Here is a 14,332-nt window from a genome sequence, read left to right on the forward strand (position 1 = left end):
GCTCTCTAATGGAAACATCACAGAAAACATCTAGAACATGAAAACAAGCTTGATGAAGCTCCAAAAGCAACAGCTGTTCATCTGTCTATCTATCTGTCTGTCTGTCTATCATTTTAAACTGGATTCAGTTTACTTCAGTGTTTGTGTACACTTTCATTTAAATAGTGTGTTTGGTGTTAACCACAGCGTGGTTTTAGCATATCATTTTGAGATCAAGAGCTGGATATAACACATCTGCAAATAAATATCTCATATAAAATGGCTTGTTGTGAGCTTACAGTAACATTTAGTGCATTCACAGTTTTTCTCAGTTGCCTTGGTGCATTTCTCAAATCATTTTTGACATTTGCCAAACAATAATTGCATTTCTCAAAACAATTCGTACAAACAGCAAAACACTGTTGATTACCTTCTTTCTCAAAATCCTTAGTTGATCTCACAAAATTAAATATCTGTATCAATAAACTTGCCAGTGCCTCAGAATGACAAATCCTTGTTTCATTGTGTATGGATAAGACAGTCAGGTTTCATTGTTAAGTGTTTTGAATGTTGTGGAGGGTGCAACAATTCAACAGACACCTACTGTATATAATACATTTTGATCAACATGAAATAAGCAATTAAAAGTTTGGGGGAAAGCAGAGAATTGTACATAATCACTTGATGTACAAAAAGATTTGCAACTTGTTCAAAAGAATAAGAAATTGCTTTTTTGATGAGCACAAGTGACACAATGATTTGAAGATTGAACATGTAGTTTTGAGAATTTCAATTCTGCTCTGAGAAATGCACCAAAGCAACTGAGAGAAACTGCATTAACATATTGTTTTGTGACCATGAATCATACAAGTAAAAAACCATCTGCAAATATGTCTCAGACAAAATAATTGATGAGCTTGATACAGTAACACGAATGTTGAAAGTGTTGCTTTAAACAATAGTCATACTTTATTTTTACAAACAGGAAAAATAGTTGCTTGAAAAAATATTTTTGAAAGATCAGTTGCTTAGTGTATTTAATAAAAATGATTACAACTTTTTTCTCTAAAAGCATAGGCTCTTTTATACCACCTAGGGGTCAAAATATACTTATACTATCCTTACTTTACTCATACTACTTTGATCAAATGTAAGTTAGTGACCAACAAGTTAGTGAATTCCGGAAAGTACTTTCAAAATAAGGTAAACTAACTTATACAACTGACAATTATTTGTAAATTAAATTCGCCGTCATGTCAGTGTCACTATATGGTATTAAGTGTTAGCAATAAATCAAGTGCAGTATTTAAGCTTTTCAACTTGTCGGTATGGGAAATAAGTTGAAAGATGCTGTGTTTGAAGTTTTACGAAATTTTGGAGGTCACAGTCATAGAGTAGGGAAATCGGTATTATAGTCAAGACCTCACAATTTTTTAGCTGAAACATTCAAAATACGTAAATATTCAAATTTAAGGTATAAAATTTTAAAGCATGACTGTAGTTACATGATCTGTTCACTAGAGAGTAGTATAGAGAGATTTTAAAGCCCTTGAGTTTTTTTCCGTATTTTTGTAGCACCTCATTTATATTGTTACTGACCAAACACGATACTGTGATTATAACACTAGTTCTCCTAAAATAGTCAGAAATTGATCCATGTTTTTTTCTACTCAACTTTGTCTTTGTGATAAACTACTCAAAACAAAGTGTGCCACAGCGTAATTTTCCGTAATGTTTTTCAAAATAAAAGCTTATGGCTAAGCTAGGAGACGTCACGTGACGTGTGAGCGCATCAATCGATACTCGTTACCAGGAGGATCCTTCCGCCTTGGAGAGCTGCGTTTACTCCTTCTTTCCTCGGACCACTCCTCTACAAATAACCGAGAGGAAAGTGAACGGGGGAGCAAAGAGGAGAACGGATACAGTCCACACTTTAATAGTAAGAATACCGACTATAAGCATTTTGAACCTACTCTAATGTAGTGTTGACGTGCTACGGTGGCAAAAGTTGCTAAATATTGCTCAACAGGTGTGCTAAATAGTCGATAGCTTTTATCAGAGTTAGCTAGTTTTAATTGATATTTAAAGTGTTGTAGCTACTTAAGTGAAGTACACAGCAAAGTTAACATTAGCCTGAGTGAAAGTGATGTTTTCTTTTCGGTTTAGCAAAGACGGATAAGGCTAGAGAAGTCGAGCTGTCAATTTTAGCTGTGGCTAATGGCTAATAAAATAGGCTTTTGCTTTACTCTGTTAATGTTAATTAAATAGCTTTCTATGTGGAAGTCGCTGTAAAAAAAAAAGAAAAAGAGTCATGTCAATTTAGTTTGTTGGGTAGTACCTGTTGGGTCACGGCTATTCAGAGGGTTGACAAATTAACCCACGGTAATGGGACAACGTCCTAATATTTTTCAGTACTTATTGGGTAAATAAAAAACGAGGCATTAACCAGGTAACTATATAAAAAAGAAACAGAGTTGACGGGTTTTTAAAGCGTTGATGGAGCTGCTGTTGAATCTTGAACAAGTCAGCTGACTCATTGTAATCCCCGGATTAGCACTGTGTGGTCCTTATGCATTTTAGCTCAAAGGTATTCTAATAATCCTGACATTTAAAGTGGGTTTTGTGTAAGAAGCTGCTGCATGCTAGCGTGTTAATATCTACTAAGTTAACTGGAACGATAAATTTAGCAAGAGCCAATCAGTAAGTGCTAACCCATTTCACTCCAACCGGATTCTTTGAGCTTTTTCTATGTTTTTGTCACATGCCCACTAACAGCGGTGTTCTTATGGGTATATGATTTGGGTGCAGCACAACAGTGTAAAAGTGACACTCAGCTGTGTATGGACCTCTGCCATTAGAGATGGAGTGCAGAAATGCTATGAATGCCTGATCTGTTAAATTATTTCAGTTAATATTCACAGTCAATAATGAATGCTCTCTTTCCATAGATCTTGATTGAGTTTAGAGTGCTGGGCACTCCCAGCCATCAACACCATGGGGGAACTCTTTAGAAGTGAAGAGATGACCCTGGCCCAGCTCTTCCTCCAATCGGAAGCTGCCTACTGCTGTGTCAGTGAACTGGGAGAGATTGGGATGGTGCAGTTCCGTGATGTAAGTACACAATACTTTTTGTCTTTGGATTTTCCTATCTGAAAGTGCAGTTTTCAATGTTGCAGAATATACTAGTCATCTTTGTTTAGGTGAATAAAATTTGGCTACATTAGTAGTGCTGTTTAGATGGTGGATGCCCTTTGGGTCATGTGCTCACAGCTGACTCCTCGTTCCAAGCAAGTGAAAACCCTTTCCTAAGTAGTCTCAAGGCAGTCTGTTGTCTGTGAATATAGGATAAGTGTAACAGAAAAGTCCTCTGCAACAGCTTAAGACCTTATCAGGCTAACACCCTCTGGCAGTTGTAAGAAATTATCAGTTGAGCAAGTATGTTTTGTCACTGAACTCTGTTCTTCTTCCTTTTTTTTAAAGCTCAATCCTGATGTAAACGTCTTCCAGAGAAAGTTTGTTAATGAAGTGCGGCGATGTGAGGAAATGGATCGCAAACTGAGTGAGCTTTTTTTCTTGTACAATAAACTTTTTAGAAATTCAGAAGCAATTGATTCTGTCAGTTTTTAACACTAAAAACACTGTTTGACATGCTTTAAAGCTTCTGATTTGTGTGAGATTCCATTGTTTTTAAGTTTACTTCTTTGGCATTAACAATTGTTCAACAGGATTTGTTGAAAAAGAAATTAAGAAGGCCAACATTCCGATAATGGACACAGGAGAAAACCCTGAAGTTCCTTTTCCAAGGGACATGATTGATCTGGAGGTAATTGTTTTTTCCTGTTTTTATAAGCCTTCCCGCAACAAGTATGTGTTTTTTATGTTTGTATTTCAATTAATCATGTGATAAAGGTTGGAGTCCAATCCATTTCATTATCTGAAGTCATAAAACAATAAAGATGGTTATTAGAACACAATAAGTGCAAGAAGAGTTTCGTAAGTTTATTGCAAGAGTTATAGAAAAATACTAAAATCATGCTTAAGTCAGTTAACAGAATAATTGAGCTTTTGATTACTAGTAGAAGTTTTTTATTTAGTGTTGAAAAATTACCCTCAAAATATAGATATGGACTTCAGAGTTCTTACAAATGGAGGTCTGGATCCTTACTCTCTCTTTTTATATTGTCCCTCACAGGCTACATTTGAGAAGCTCGAGAATGAGCTGAAGGAAATAAACACCAACCAGGAGGCCCTGAAGAAGAACTTCCTGGAATTGACTGAACTCAAGCACATTTTGCACCGTACTCAGCAGTTTTTCAATGAGGTCAGTTTTATTTCTTTTACAGACCTTTGAAGTGTTGTTTTCTGCTTCTTGGTTTTCAACATTGCGTTTTTATTAAGAAACAGATGACTGTGAATTTGGCAGTTGTTTCTGTTGAAGATTGCAACACCCTAAATTAAATCTACACGTAGCTTCAGTTGCTCATGTTTGATATGGTACCTCAAATACTCAAAAACTAAGATATGATGACAACAGTATTTTAACTACATCAATATATTAATAAGTTGTGTTCCCTAGTTGACTTATTTCCTGTTTTTTGTCTGTACCACATTTCACAGCTGTCAGCATTGCGCTCATCAAAACACAAAGCTGCACTTATTTCTACTCGATTTTAACAAAAGGTGTTTTCACTCGTAATCTTTCATAGTTGTTCACATGACTGCAGCATCTAGCCTAGTCAGTCATTATAGTAAATGCGCTGTTTGGTGCGTCAACCCAGTGGTATTAAATGCCAGATCCTGTCTGTGCTTAAGCAACCTTTGGCCAACATTATTTCCACTTCACTGCCTTCTCAAGCAAAACTGTGTCAACTGACAGCGCAGAGGGATCTTTTACAGCTTCTTTAGATGAATCATTCACCTAAATCAGAGCTCATAACAAGTAGATGGTCAGCTGCTAATTGAATAGAAACTCCTCTGATTAAGTTTCTTTTAATAAGGTCAGGAAGTTTTTTATAAAAGTGGGATTTAATAAATGTGTGCACATTAAATCAGATCTGGGCGTAAGTGTGATGACTTAATGTGTAATGTGGTTTGTTTTCTGTTTGACAGATGGAAGATCCCAGTTTGCTTGAAGAGTCCTCCATTCTCCTGGATCCCAATGAGCCAACCCGAGTAGCTCCTCTCAGACTTGGGTGAGTCAGTTTTCTACACTTGTGTAATTTAAAAGGATTAAGATGTTTTCTCCGTCTCATTTGGAGGATTTCCAGCTAGTGCTTTTTGGATCGCAAACACCCTCCACACATTACATTTGTAAGCTCTTTTCCAGACAGGAGAGATGATCCTGTAAAGCAAACAAATCACTCTAAATAGCAAATTCCATTCATTTATAGCTGTTTTAAGCATAAGCAAAGAAGTAAATAAAAACCAAATGGAAAAAATAAAACAAAACATTGTTTCTCAATGTGTGTGCTGCAGATTTGTGGCTGGAGTTATAGGCAGGGAACGTATTCCCACATTTGAGAGGATGTTGTGGAGAGTTTGCAGAGGAAACGTGTTCCTGCGGCAAGCAGATATAGAAGACCCCCTAGAGGACCCAACCTCAGTCAGTGCTGTTCATAAACAGTTTTGTCAGATGTTTAGAGTTTTTACTCTGATTTCTAACCTAGCAATGTTTTCTCAGGGTGACCAGGTCCACAAGTCCGTCTTCATCATATTTTTCCAGGGAGACCAGCTGAAGAATAGAGTTAAGAAAATCTGTGAGGGGTAAGTGACTCAGCATCACTTACTGAGTGACAATGTGAGGGATGACCTTTTCATAACTAATAGCTTTCTTTTGCTTTTTAATTTGTCCTTAGATTCAGAGCAACATTATACCCCTGTCCAGAAACCCCCCAGGAGAGGAAAGAGATGCTTGCAGGAGTGAATGCTCGCATTGATGACCTGCAAATGGTGAAAAAGCAGACTTTTTTTGCTATAGTTGTCTGTTTTTGTTTCTATTTCTGTTCAGATTTTAAACTTGTTTATATTCTAGCTAGCTCTCTGATATGACTAAACCCTCTTTCTTTGCACTAAATGATAACTTCTAAATTTGTCCACTGGAAGCACATTTTGTTGTATAGGTTGCTCCTCAGAAGTATAGTAGCCCAGGACAATATATCATTTTTATTTACTGATCACTCTTTTTTTTGTTACATTCATTACAGTATCTTTTGATACAAGTCTTAGCAGATACTCTGAGAATTTACTTTAAGAATAATATTATCACAATATGGAATTACACAGAATTCCAGCATGACGTGTAACATCGTGCTGGGAAAGCATGATGTTACAAGCTCAACACCTGTTGGGAAACCTTGTGGATGAACTGATATTCTTTTAGTACATGTGAGCAGAAGTTATTTAGAGTGCTGTCTGCAGAATGAGACATTGCCTCGACAACAGGTGTGCGCACAGTGCTTAAATGTCCTGCTATTTGCTGATCAGGGCTTAGTGTTGAATGTGATTCATACAGCAGCACACATGAAGGTATTTTTGTTATTTACTATGGAAACATCCAGTGGATGAGACAGCTGGTTAATTGTAAACACAACTCGATGTTAATGTTTTATTCTGTTTAGAGCAAAGTACAAGTTTTTCAGGGCAAAAGGGGAAATCTTCCCTAGGGAGGGACCAAGAATTCATCTTGATCTGATGTCTGAGCCATCTCACCTCACCCCTGATATGAACAGATTTAAATAATTCGTTTTTTGTTCATTTTGTTTTGCAATGGACATATGCTTCGGAGAAATGAGCTAGGTGAATTTACAAAAAGTCACTTCATGCAAATGGATGTTTCCTAACATAACAAGTTTGCTTTAAATTCAGTAGTTACAGAAAGTTGTAATAAAATCTTTTTTATGATAAAGTAATCAATATTCATTTGTGGGCTCCAACAAAGCAAGCTTGGTATACCTTTACTTGTCTTTTAAGCTTCCTGTAGCTCATATGTATAAATATATGGATAGAGTCAAATCACTCATGTGGAAGATGTCTGCTTCTGCTCATAAAGGTTCTGAACCAGACTGAAGATCACAGGCAGAGGGTCCTGCAGGCTGCGGCCAAGACCGTCAGGGTGTGGTTCATTAAGGTGAGGAAGATGAAGGCCATCTACCACACCCTCAACCTCTGCAACATTGATGTCACGCAGAAGTGTCTGATTGCCGAGGTGTGGTGTCCTGTGTCTGACATGGACTCCATCCAGTTTGCACTGAGGAGGGGGACAGTGAGTAAACTTGAGGGTTGGGGGGATTTCTGCGTTCTGGTGTATATTTTTAAACTTGAGTGAAAGCGTTTGTCTTTGGTTTTGTTTTCCTTAGGAGAAGAGTGGCTCCACCGTGCCTTCCATTCTCAATCGAATGCAAACCAAGCAGACCCCACCCACGTATAACAAGACAAACAAGTTCACCTCTGGATTCCAGAACATTGTGGACGCTTATGGGATTGGCAGCTACCGTGAAATGAACCCAGGTTCTGACGGTTTCTCACACTTCCTGTCCTCTCAGTCATTTTTGGTTATCCATGCTCACCTTGTTGGCACATGCTCATTGACATGTTTCACTCGTTTCATGTACAACCACATCCATCACCCCCGTCCTCTTCGTTTGATGCCTGCGTTCTTGTCTTCAGCGCCATACACCATTATTACCTTCCCCTTCCTGTTTGCTGTCATGTTTGGTGACTTTGGCCATGGGACACTCATGACCTGCGCTGCTCTCTACCTTGTGATAAGAGAAAGCAGGCTGATGGCCCAGAAGAATGATAACGAGGTATGGATCGTTTCACCGTCACCTCATCAATCCCAGTCTGCTGAGCCACAGAGAATTTGTAGTATTTTACAAAACCTGATCACTTGAGTCAACATGCTTGTTTTAAATCCTCATATACATGTTTTTTTCCTTGAACTGATTCCTCATTCACACTTTTTTGTTGCAGATATTCAACATGGTGTTTGCAGGACGCTATATCATACTCCTGATGGGAATATTCTCAATGTACACTGGGATTATTTACAACGACTGCTTCTCAAAGTCCCTCAATATCTTCGGCTCTGGATGGAGCGTGAGACCCATGTTTAAAGGAGGAAACTGGACGTAAGTATCACAGATAGGAATGTATCCAGCATTGCATTAAAAGTAACATCACTGCTGTGCATTTACTGTTTACCAGCTGATGCTAGGAGCCAAAACTGTAATTCTTTAGAACAACGAAGAAAATATTTATTATGCTGCTGTTGTGTCACTATTTTTTGCTCCAGTTGAAGTAAACTAAACAGATCTGTGTTTCTTTTCTTTAGAACTGACACACTTGAAGGCAACAAGGCCTTGCAGTTGGATCCAGCAGTGGAGGGAGTTTTTAAAGGGCCGTACCCCATTGGAATTGATCCGGTAATTTAGGATTTATTTAACATATTCCTTTTATTTGTTTGTTTTATTGTATCTTTCTTAATGCTGCTCCTTTAAAATGAACATTTCCTACTTTAGCAAGGTTTACATATTTGAGATGCACCAGTTAACCGGCCAAAGTTTTCCCTTCTGTCTGATCTTCAATTTGCAGACCAGAAACTGACAAAATGTGAAAGTTTTCAGATTTAGTGAATTCAGAAAAACTAAGAATTACCACAATTTTTAGGCTATAAATGCATAATTATGATATACTTGATGTACGTTTTTGAAGTTGAATGTAAATATCATAGATGTCTACAAAAAATAAGTATTTTTCTGTATTGAATGGATTTGGAAATCATCACAAATTGTCAGTTTTTAAGACATCTGTTTCAGCATAAACCAAAAGAACAAATTACTATTAATATTAAATAATGAGAATTATTTTCATGATTCCTACGACCTAAATGTACAATTCTCTGAAGCAATGTGGGACATTTTCTCAAATCACAATATATTACTGCTCCAAAATAATTAGCATTACTGTTTTAGAGTGGAAATAGGTTTCAGCACAGGTATATAGTAATGTAAATCAGGTTTACAATACCGCTCCCAGTCTTTTTTTCCATCTTGTAAAAATGCTTAAATAGCTGTTTCTGCACATCCTGCCTGATAAGCCACATGCAATGTCAAACCTATTGAATTTTATACCTTTTATCATTTTTGATGTCATTTTCTGGTCCTCAAGAATATAAATATAATGTGATTGTTTTTTTATTGTTTTATTGGTCTGTCAAATAATCTGCAACTCATTTTGTCACCTGATTGGTGGATCTCTAATCATTACTAAATTTAATGTGCTACACTTGGTTCTATAACAATTTCTTCTTTGCATTTTTCTCAGATATGGAGTATTTCTATCAACAAGTTGACATTTTTGAACTCCTTCAAGATGAAGATGTCTGTTGTCCTAGGAGTCATCCACATGCTTTTTGGAGTCACTCTAAGTCTCTTCAATCATCTGTGAGTTGATGTGTTTGTTTGGTTTCCGTTTCATCGGATTAAACAACGAACTGATGGAATGATGTGCATTTCTGCAGGTATTTCAAAAAGCCACTGAACATCTACTTTGGATTCATCCCAGAGATTGTCTTCATGTTCAGTCTCTTTGGCTACTTGGTCATTCTGATCTTCTATAAGTGGGTGTCTTATGACGCCCACACCTCCAGAGATGCTCCCAGTCTCCTCATTTCCTTCATTAACATGTTTCTCTTCAGCTACAATGACCCCAGTACCAAACCTCTCTACAGGGGGCAGGTTAGACCTACTATGTAAAAATTATGATTTTTAGATTAGGGATAAGCACAGGAAGTTGATTTTTTTTTCTTCTGGTTTTCTCTGTTGTCTCTGTAGATGGGGCTGCAATCATTCTTGGTCATAATTGCCTTAGCATGTGTTCCCTGCATGTTGGTCGTGAAAACTCTGGTTTTACGGAGACAGTATTTGTGGCAAAAACATCTGGTAAGATCAAACTGTCTTGGAGTTGAGGATCATCTATCCTTGGGCTAAAACGATTAATTGTGGTAATTGTTAATTTGAATGAACAGACTCAAAAAAGACCATTTGTTGAAAGAACAATACACTCAGAAAAAACTGTACAAATGTATATACTTTGTTTTAGCTTTAGGTTCAAATTCTTTAAAAATAAAATCCTATCATGCAACTTTGTCTATCCAGATATTGATCGGTTCTAAATAACAAATCACACTTACACTGTAATATTTTTTTATGTTATAAGTATTTTTTCACTACAGAAGCATCCCTTTCTTACAATGATCAAACAAAAGATGTTTCAAGTGGCGTAGGGATCCTGTTATTTTTATCAAGCCATTAATATGTTTGTGTTCTTTTTTAAAACCATGAATTGAATTGTGTATTTGCATCTTTTAATGTTTCTAATATTGTATAAAAAAGACTTGAATGAAAAATCTGCAGTAAAATCTGCCCATTTCTTTTATTTGATTAATCCTTAATAATAATTAGCTTCAGCCCTAATTTATCCCTTTTTAACGCCTTGTTCTTCAGGGCACACAGAACTTTGGAGGGGTCCGAGTGGGCAACGGTCCCACCGAGGACGAGGCGGAAATCATCCAACATGACCAGCTCGCACAGCAGTCTGAGGATGAACCAGAGGTAAGTTAAATGTCGCTCCGACGACAATTAATATTTGTATTTGAAATGATTTGATACGGATTGCTTACAATGCAGAAGGAACAGCAGTTCAGCAGTTTGTTGAGAGAGCAGATGGCAGTAAAATGATCCTCTCACATGTTTGAATAATTCAGCCACTCAGCCATAGCTGAAACCTCATCTCATGTTTCCACTTCCACTGTGGTAAAACTAAAGATCAATTATGGATAAGGGTGGATTGTTGTTCCTTCTTTCCACATTGTTCTTAATGCTTATGTGATTTTATCTATGCGTGCAACTTTCTGTGACATGCTGTTCAGTCATCCTGCTGCTCTTATAGCCTAGTTATCTATTTAAATTTAAACAGATAACCTAGTTTTGCGTGTTTGTGTGTGGGCAGGATGCTGAAATGCCCAAATGTGTAACTGTTTTCTTCTACTTCTTTTCTTGATGTTTGTCTCTTGATGTGTTTTCAATAACCAAGAGTTCCCTTTTGTTACCTGCTTTCAAGGCCCCTGAGGAGGAAGAGGTAGGACCGGAGTTAATGCTGCACCTTTTTCACTTCCTGTAAAACATGCATGTCTTGGTTCTCTTTTCTCACTGCAACTCGCCTCGTCAGCTTTTGCGCTTCGGTTTGTTGGTTGTGGGTATGTTTGCGTATGCCGGTGCGTTGTAGGTGTTTCATCAGACGTGGGGCATCAGTAGATCAATGCTTCCCTGAGGTCTCGGTGATGTGCATGACGCATCAGTAGAGCAGTTGATACTTTGGGATCACAGGGTCCAAAGAGGACAATTCCTCTACTAATTTGGAGGTTGCTTCATTTATAACAACAGCTCCCCTGTTACTCTAACGATCATGCACGTGCAGTGAGCCAGATTCTTTCTTTTGTGGGCCTCAGGACTTGTAGACATTCTGCTTTAACTATCTTGCTGACGTGTTTGTCTGTGTTTTCACAGTTTAACTTTGCAGATATGGCTGTGCATCAGGCCATTCACACCATTGAGTACTGCCTTGGCTGCATCTCTAACACTGCTTCCTATCTGCGGCTCTGGGCCCTCAGTCTCGCTCATGCACGTAAGGAACAACGCAAGCATCACGCATACATTTTTAGAAACATGTTGTTAAACCCATAAACAGTCATGTTTTCTTCTTTTAATTATTTTTACTTGTTAATGTCTTGCATGTTTTCGTGAACAGAGCTGTCAGAGGTGCTTTGGTCCATGGTGATGCGCCTCGGCCTTTCATCTCGAAACTTTGCCGGTTTCATCCTTCTGGCCATCATCTTTTACTTCTTTGCTGTTCTCTCAGTTGCCATTCTGCTCATTATGGAAGGACTGTCTGCCTTTCTGCATGCACTTCGACTGCACTGGTAAGTTTTCTATCCATCCATGTTTTGTATAACGATTTACCTAATACTGCTAATGCTTTGACATTCATGAATACTGCAATATTTATATTCTCTGTTTCATTGTGACATTAATCATTTATTAAAGTAATTTAATAAATCATTTATTTTTTGACTCCTTCATTTTCATGTTGAGTGTAAATTAATTTCAGAGCGATTGCTCCACCTGGTGGCTACTGGGTTCCTTCTGCAGAGACAAATTCATAATGAGTCTAGCTAAATTATTTCATAAGTAAAGCTGCGTTCCATTTCTGTCGGAAGTTTGAACTCGAAGATAAAACCGAGTTGACAACTTTCAAATTAACAGGATTCCAATATGGCAGCGCCCAAGTAGCTATTTTTGTAATTCTTATTTTTCACATCCACTTTTTCCACTTTTTATTGGTTATGTTTATAAATGCAGGTGTTCCATGTAACACTGATTTTTAGAATCACTTTTACAAGTGTGTGTGTTGTAAAATAAACCTGTTTTCACCACATCTTATTATTGTTGATGTGAGAAGCTGCCATATTGGATCTCTGGCTTTCTGAGTGTGAAGTCCAAACTCAGAGCGGCATTCCAGATGATTTTTTTTCCAACTCAGAAATCAGAATTTCCAAGTTGTGACTATAAATGGAACGCAGATAGAAAAACATTGTTAGTGCACAGCATTAGGCAGGGAATCTGAATAGTTATTTATGGAACTACTGCAGTAGAAGGTATTGTTTTGTACAGGTACATCATTTCTTGGAATCCCATCACTGTGTCAGAATTAATTTCCCGTGGAGCTGTAGGGAATTTGTTTGGGTTATCTTACCAGACAATGAGGTCAAAACAGAAAAATAACATTTTGTTTCTTCGAAAAAGCCTGAATCTATTTAGATGTTAGATATGAAGTCAAAGAGTGTATGTTGTGCTCCCCAGAAAAGCTGATCCATGTTTTTAAAATGTTTTAGTTGTTCTATTTTTTTTTCTTTTTTTTTTTTTTTACAACACTCAGACTTAGGAATGATGGGTATTCCTGACTCCTTAGCTAAAAGGTCATCCAGCTGTCGTTTCAGTCTGGACGTTTAAAAATAGCTCCTGATCATTTTCCTGAAGTGAGGAGTATTGGGTGTCTCTGGCTCCAGAGCCAGATTCATGATATAAACAAGAGTGACTGCAGGCTGGAATCAGGAGCAGGGGTCACGGGCTTTGACTGCTCCATTCAGCTTTACCCCAGCCTGCTATCCATCATCACTGTATTCCTGACAAGGTTATTATCTGAAACACTTCTTGCTTAATGGTTTTTCACTGTATCTCCTATTTCCTCCCTCAGGGTGGAGTTCCAGAACAAATTCTACGCAGGTCAGGGCTTCAAATTTCTCCCGTTCACCTTTGAAAGTATCTTAGAGGGAAGATTTGAAGAATGAAACAGCTTTCTTTACGCCTGGTTCTCTCATAACTTCAGTTTGTGTGTTGTCCAAAAGTGTTTTTCGTTGTTGTTGAACTTTTTTGTGTGTGCGTGTGATTAAATCTCCACGTTACCAGAACAACTCTGGTAACGACTCATGACTTGGTGATCCTATAGTAGCTCTATTTAATCTGTCTTATTTCCTTTAATATTATTTATATTGTCTTTTTCTTTATAAAACCTGCACTGCTGTTCTTTGTTGGAGGAATCCTCAACATGATACACTAGATATCCCCTCTGCTGAAGTTTAGACAGCGATAGAAATGTTCGTCCTTGTGTCGTCTCCTGTGGTTGTATTTGAAGTTTTTGTTATTGCAGAGAAAAATCACACAGAATTACAAAACTCTGAATGATGGCAAATGCATATAACATAGCACTTAGTGTTTTCCTGTTGGTATACATGAAAGAGATCAATAATCTGCACACAGTTCCTTTGTAGTGATCTGCAGTATTTCATTACACATTTCTGTAGCCTTAGAAGGGATTAAAGCAGCAAGCAAAACATGTTCAGGTCGTTTGTTAGAAATGGTTGACCTTGTCCATAACTATGTCAATAAATTGGGAAGAACTGGTTTAAGCTGTTTTTGTCGTCACTTCTCAAGACGTCAGTATCCTGTTGCAACAGAATGTCTGCTAGCCAGACCACTTCCTGCTTTCAAAACCTGCTGAAATTGTGAAAGGCTGTTAAATAATAATAATACCACAAGTATAAGACTTTTTAAACGCGACTTATTTGTCTGATTTGTTCCTTAAAGTCATAAATGTTACTGTTTTAAAATTTTGAGTTGTTCCATAAGTTTTCTATGTGGCTTACAGTTGTAACGTTTAATCAAGTACTGTTCATTAAAGCAGGCGCTTTGATAGTGTCGGCAGCTTGGAAGTTCTGAATTCTTCCAAATCCTTG

The 14,332-nt window shown here is 37.5% G+C and overlaps 1 protein-coding gene across 3 annotated transcripts; it reads left to right on the plus strand.

Moving 5' to 3' along the window:
* Positions 1-1,773: 1,773 nt before the first annotated feature.
* LOC102226300 (V-type proton ATPase 116 kDa subunit a) lies at positions 1,774-14,002 on the plus strand. Of its 3 annotated transcripts, none has more exons than XM_023349368.1 (22): positions 1,774-1,918; positions 2,928-3,090; positions 3,460-3,538; positions 3,705-3,802; positions 4,172-4,300; positions 5,089-5,171; positions 5,455-5,581; positions 5,660-5,742; positions 5,835-5,928; positions 7,028-7,240; positions 7,335-7,485; positions 7,645-7,784; positions 7,951-8,108; positions 8,312-8,402; positions 9,304-9,422; positions 9,500-9,716; positions 9,813-9,920; positions 10,485-10,592; positions 11,074-11,118; positions 11,547-11,664; positions 11,788-11,959; positions 13,294-14,002. In XM_023349368.1, exons 2-22 carry the CDS (start codon positions 2,974-2,976, stop codon positions 13,385-13,387), a joined length of 2,544 nt encoding a protein of 847 aa, XP_023205136.1. In that variant the 5' UTR covers positions 1,774-1,918; positions 2,928-2,973; the 3' UTR covers positions 13,388-14,002. The 3 variants fall into 3 exon arrangements, with proteins under 3 accessions (XP_023205136.1, XP_023205137.1, XP_005796756.1); XM_023349369.1 differs by having other exon boundaries at positions 11,101-11,118; XM_005796699.3 differs by lacking the exon at positions 11,074-11,118.
* Positions 14,003-14,332: the final 330 nt, after the last annotated feature.

Source organism: Xiphophorus maculatus, chromosome 16 (genome assembly GCF_002775205.1).
Source record: "Xiphophorus maculatus strain JP 163 A chromosome 16, X_maculatus-5.0-male, whole genome shotgun sequence".
NCBI classification, from domain to species: Eukaryota; Metazoa; Chordata; class Actinopteri; order Cyprinodontiformes; family Poeciliidae; genus Xiphophorus; species Xiphophorus maculatus.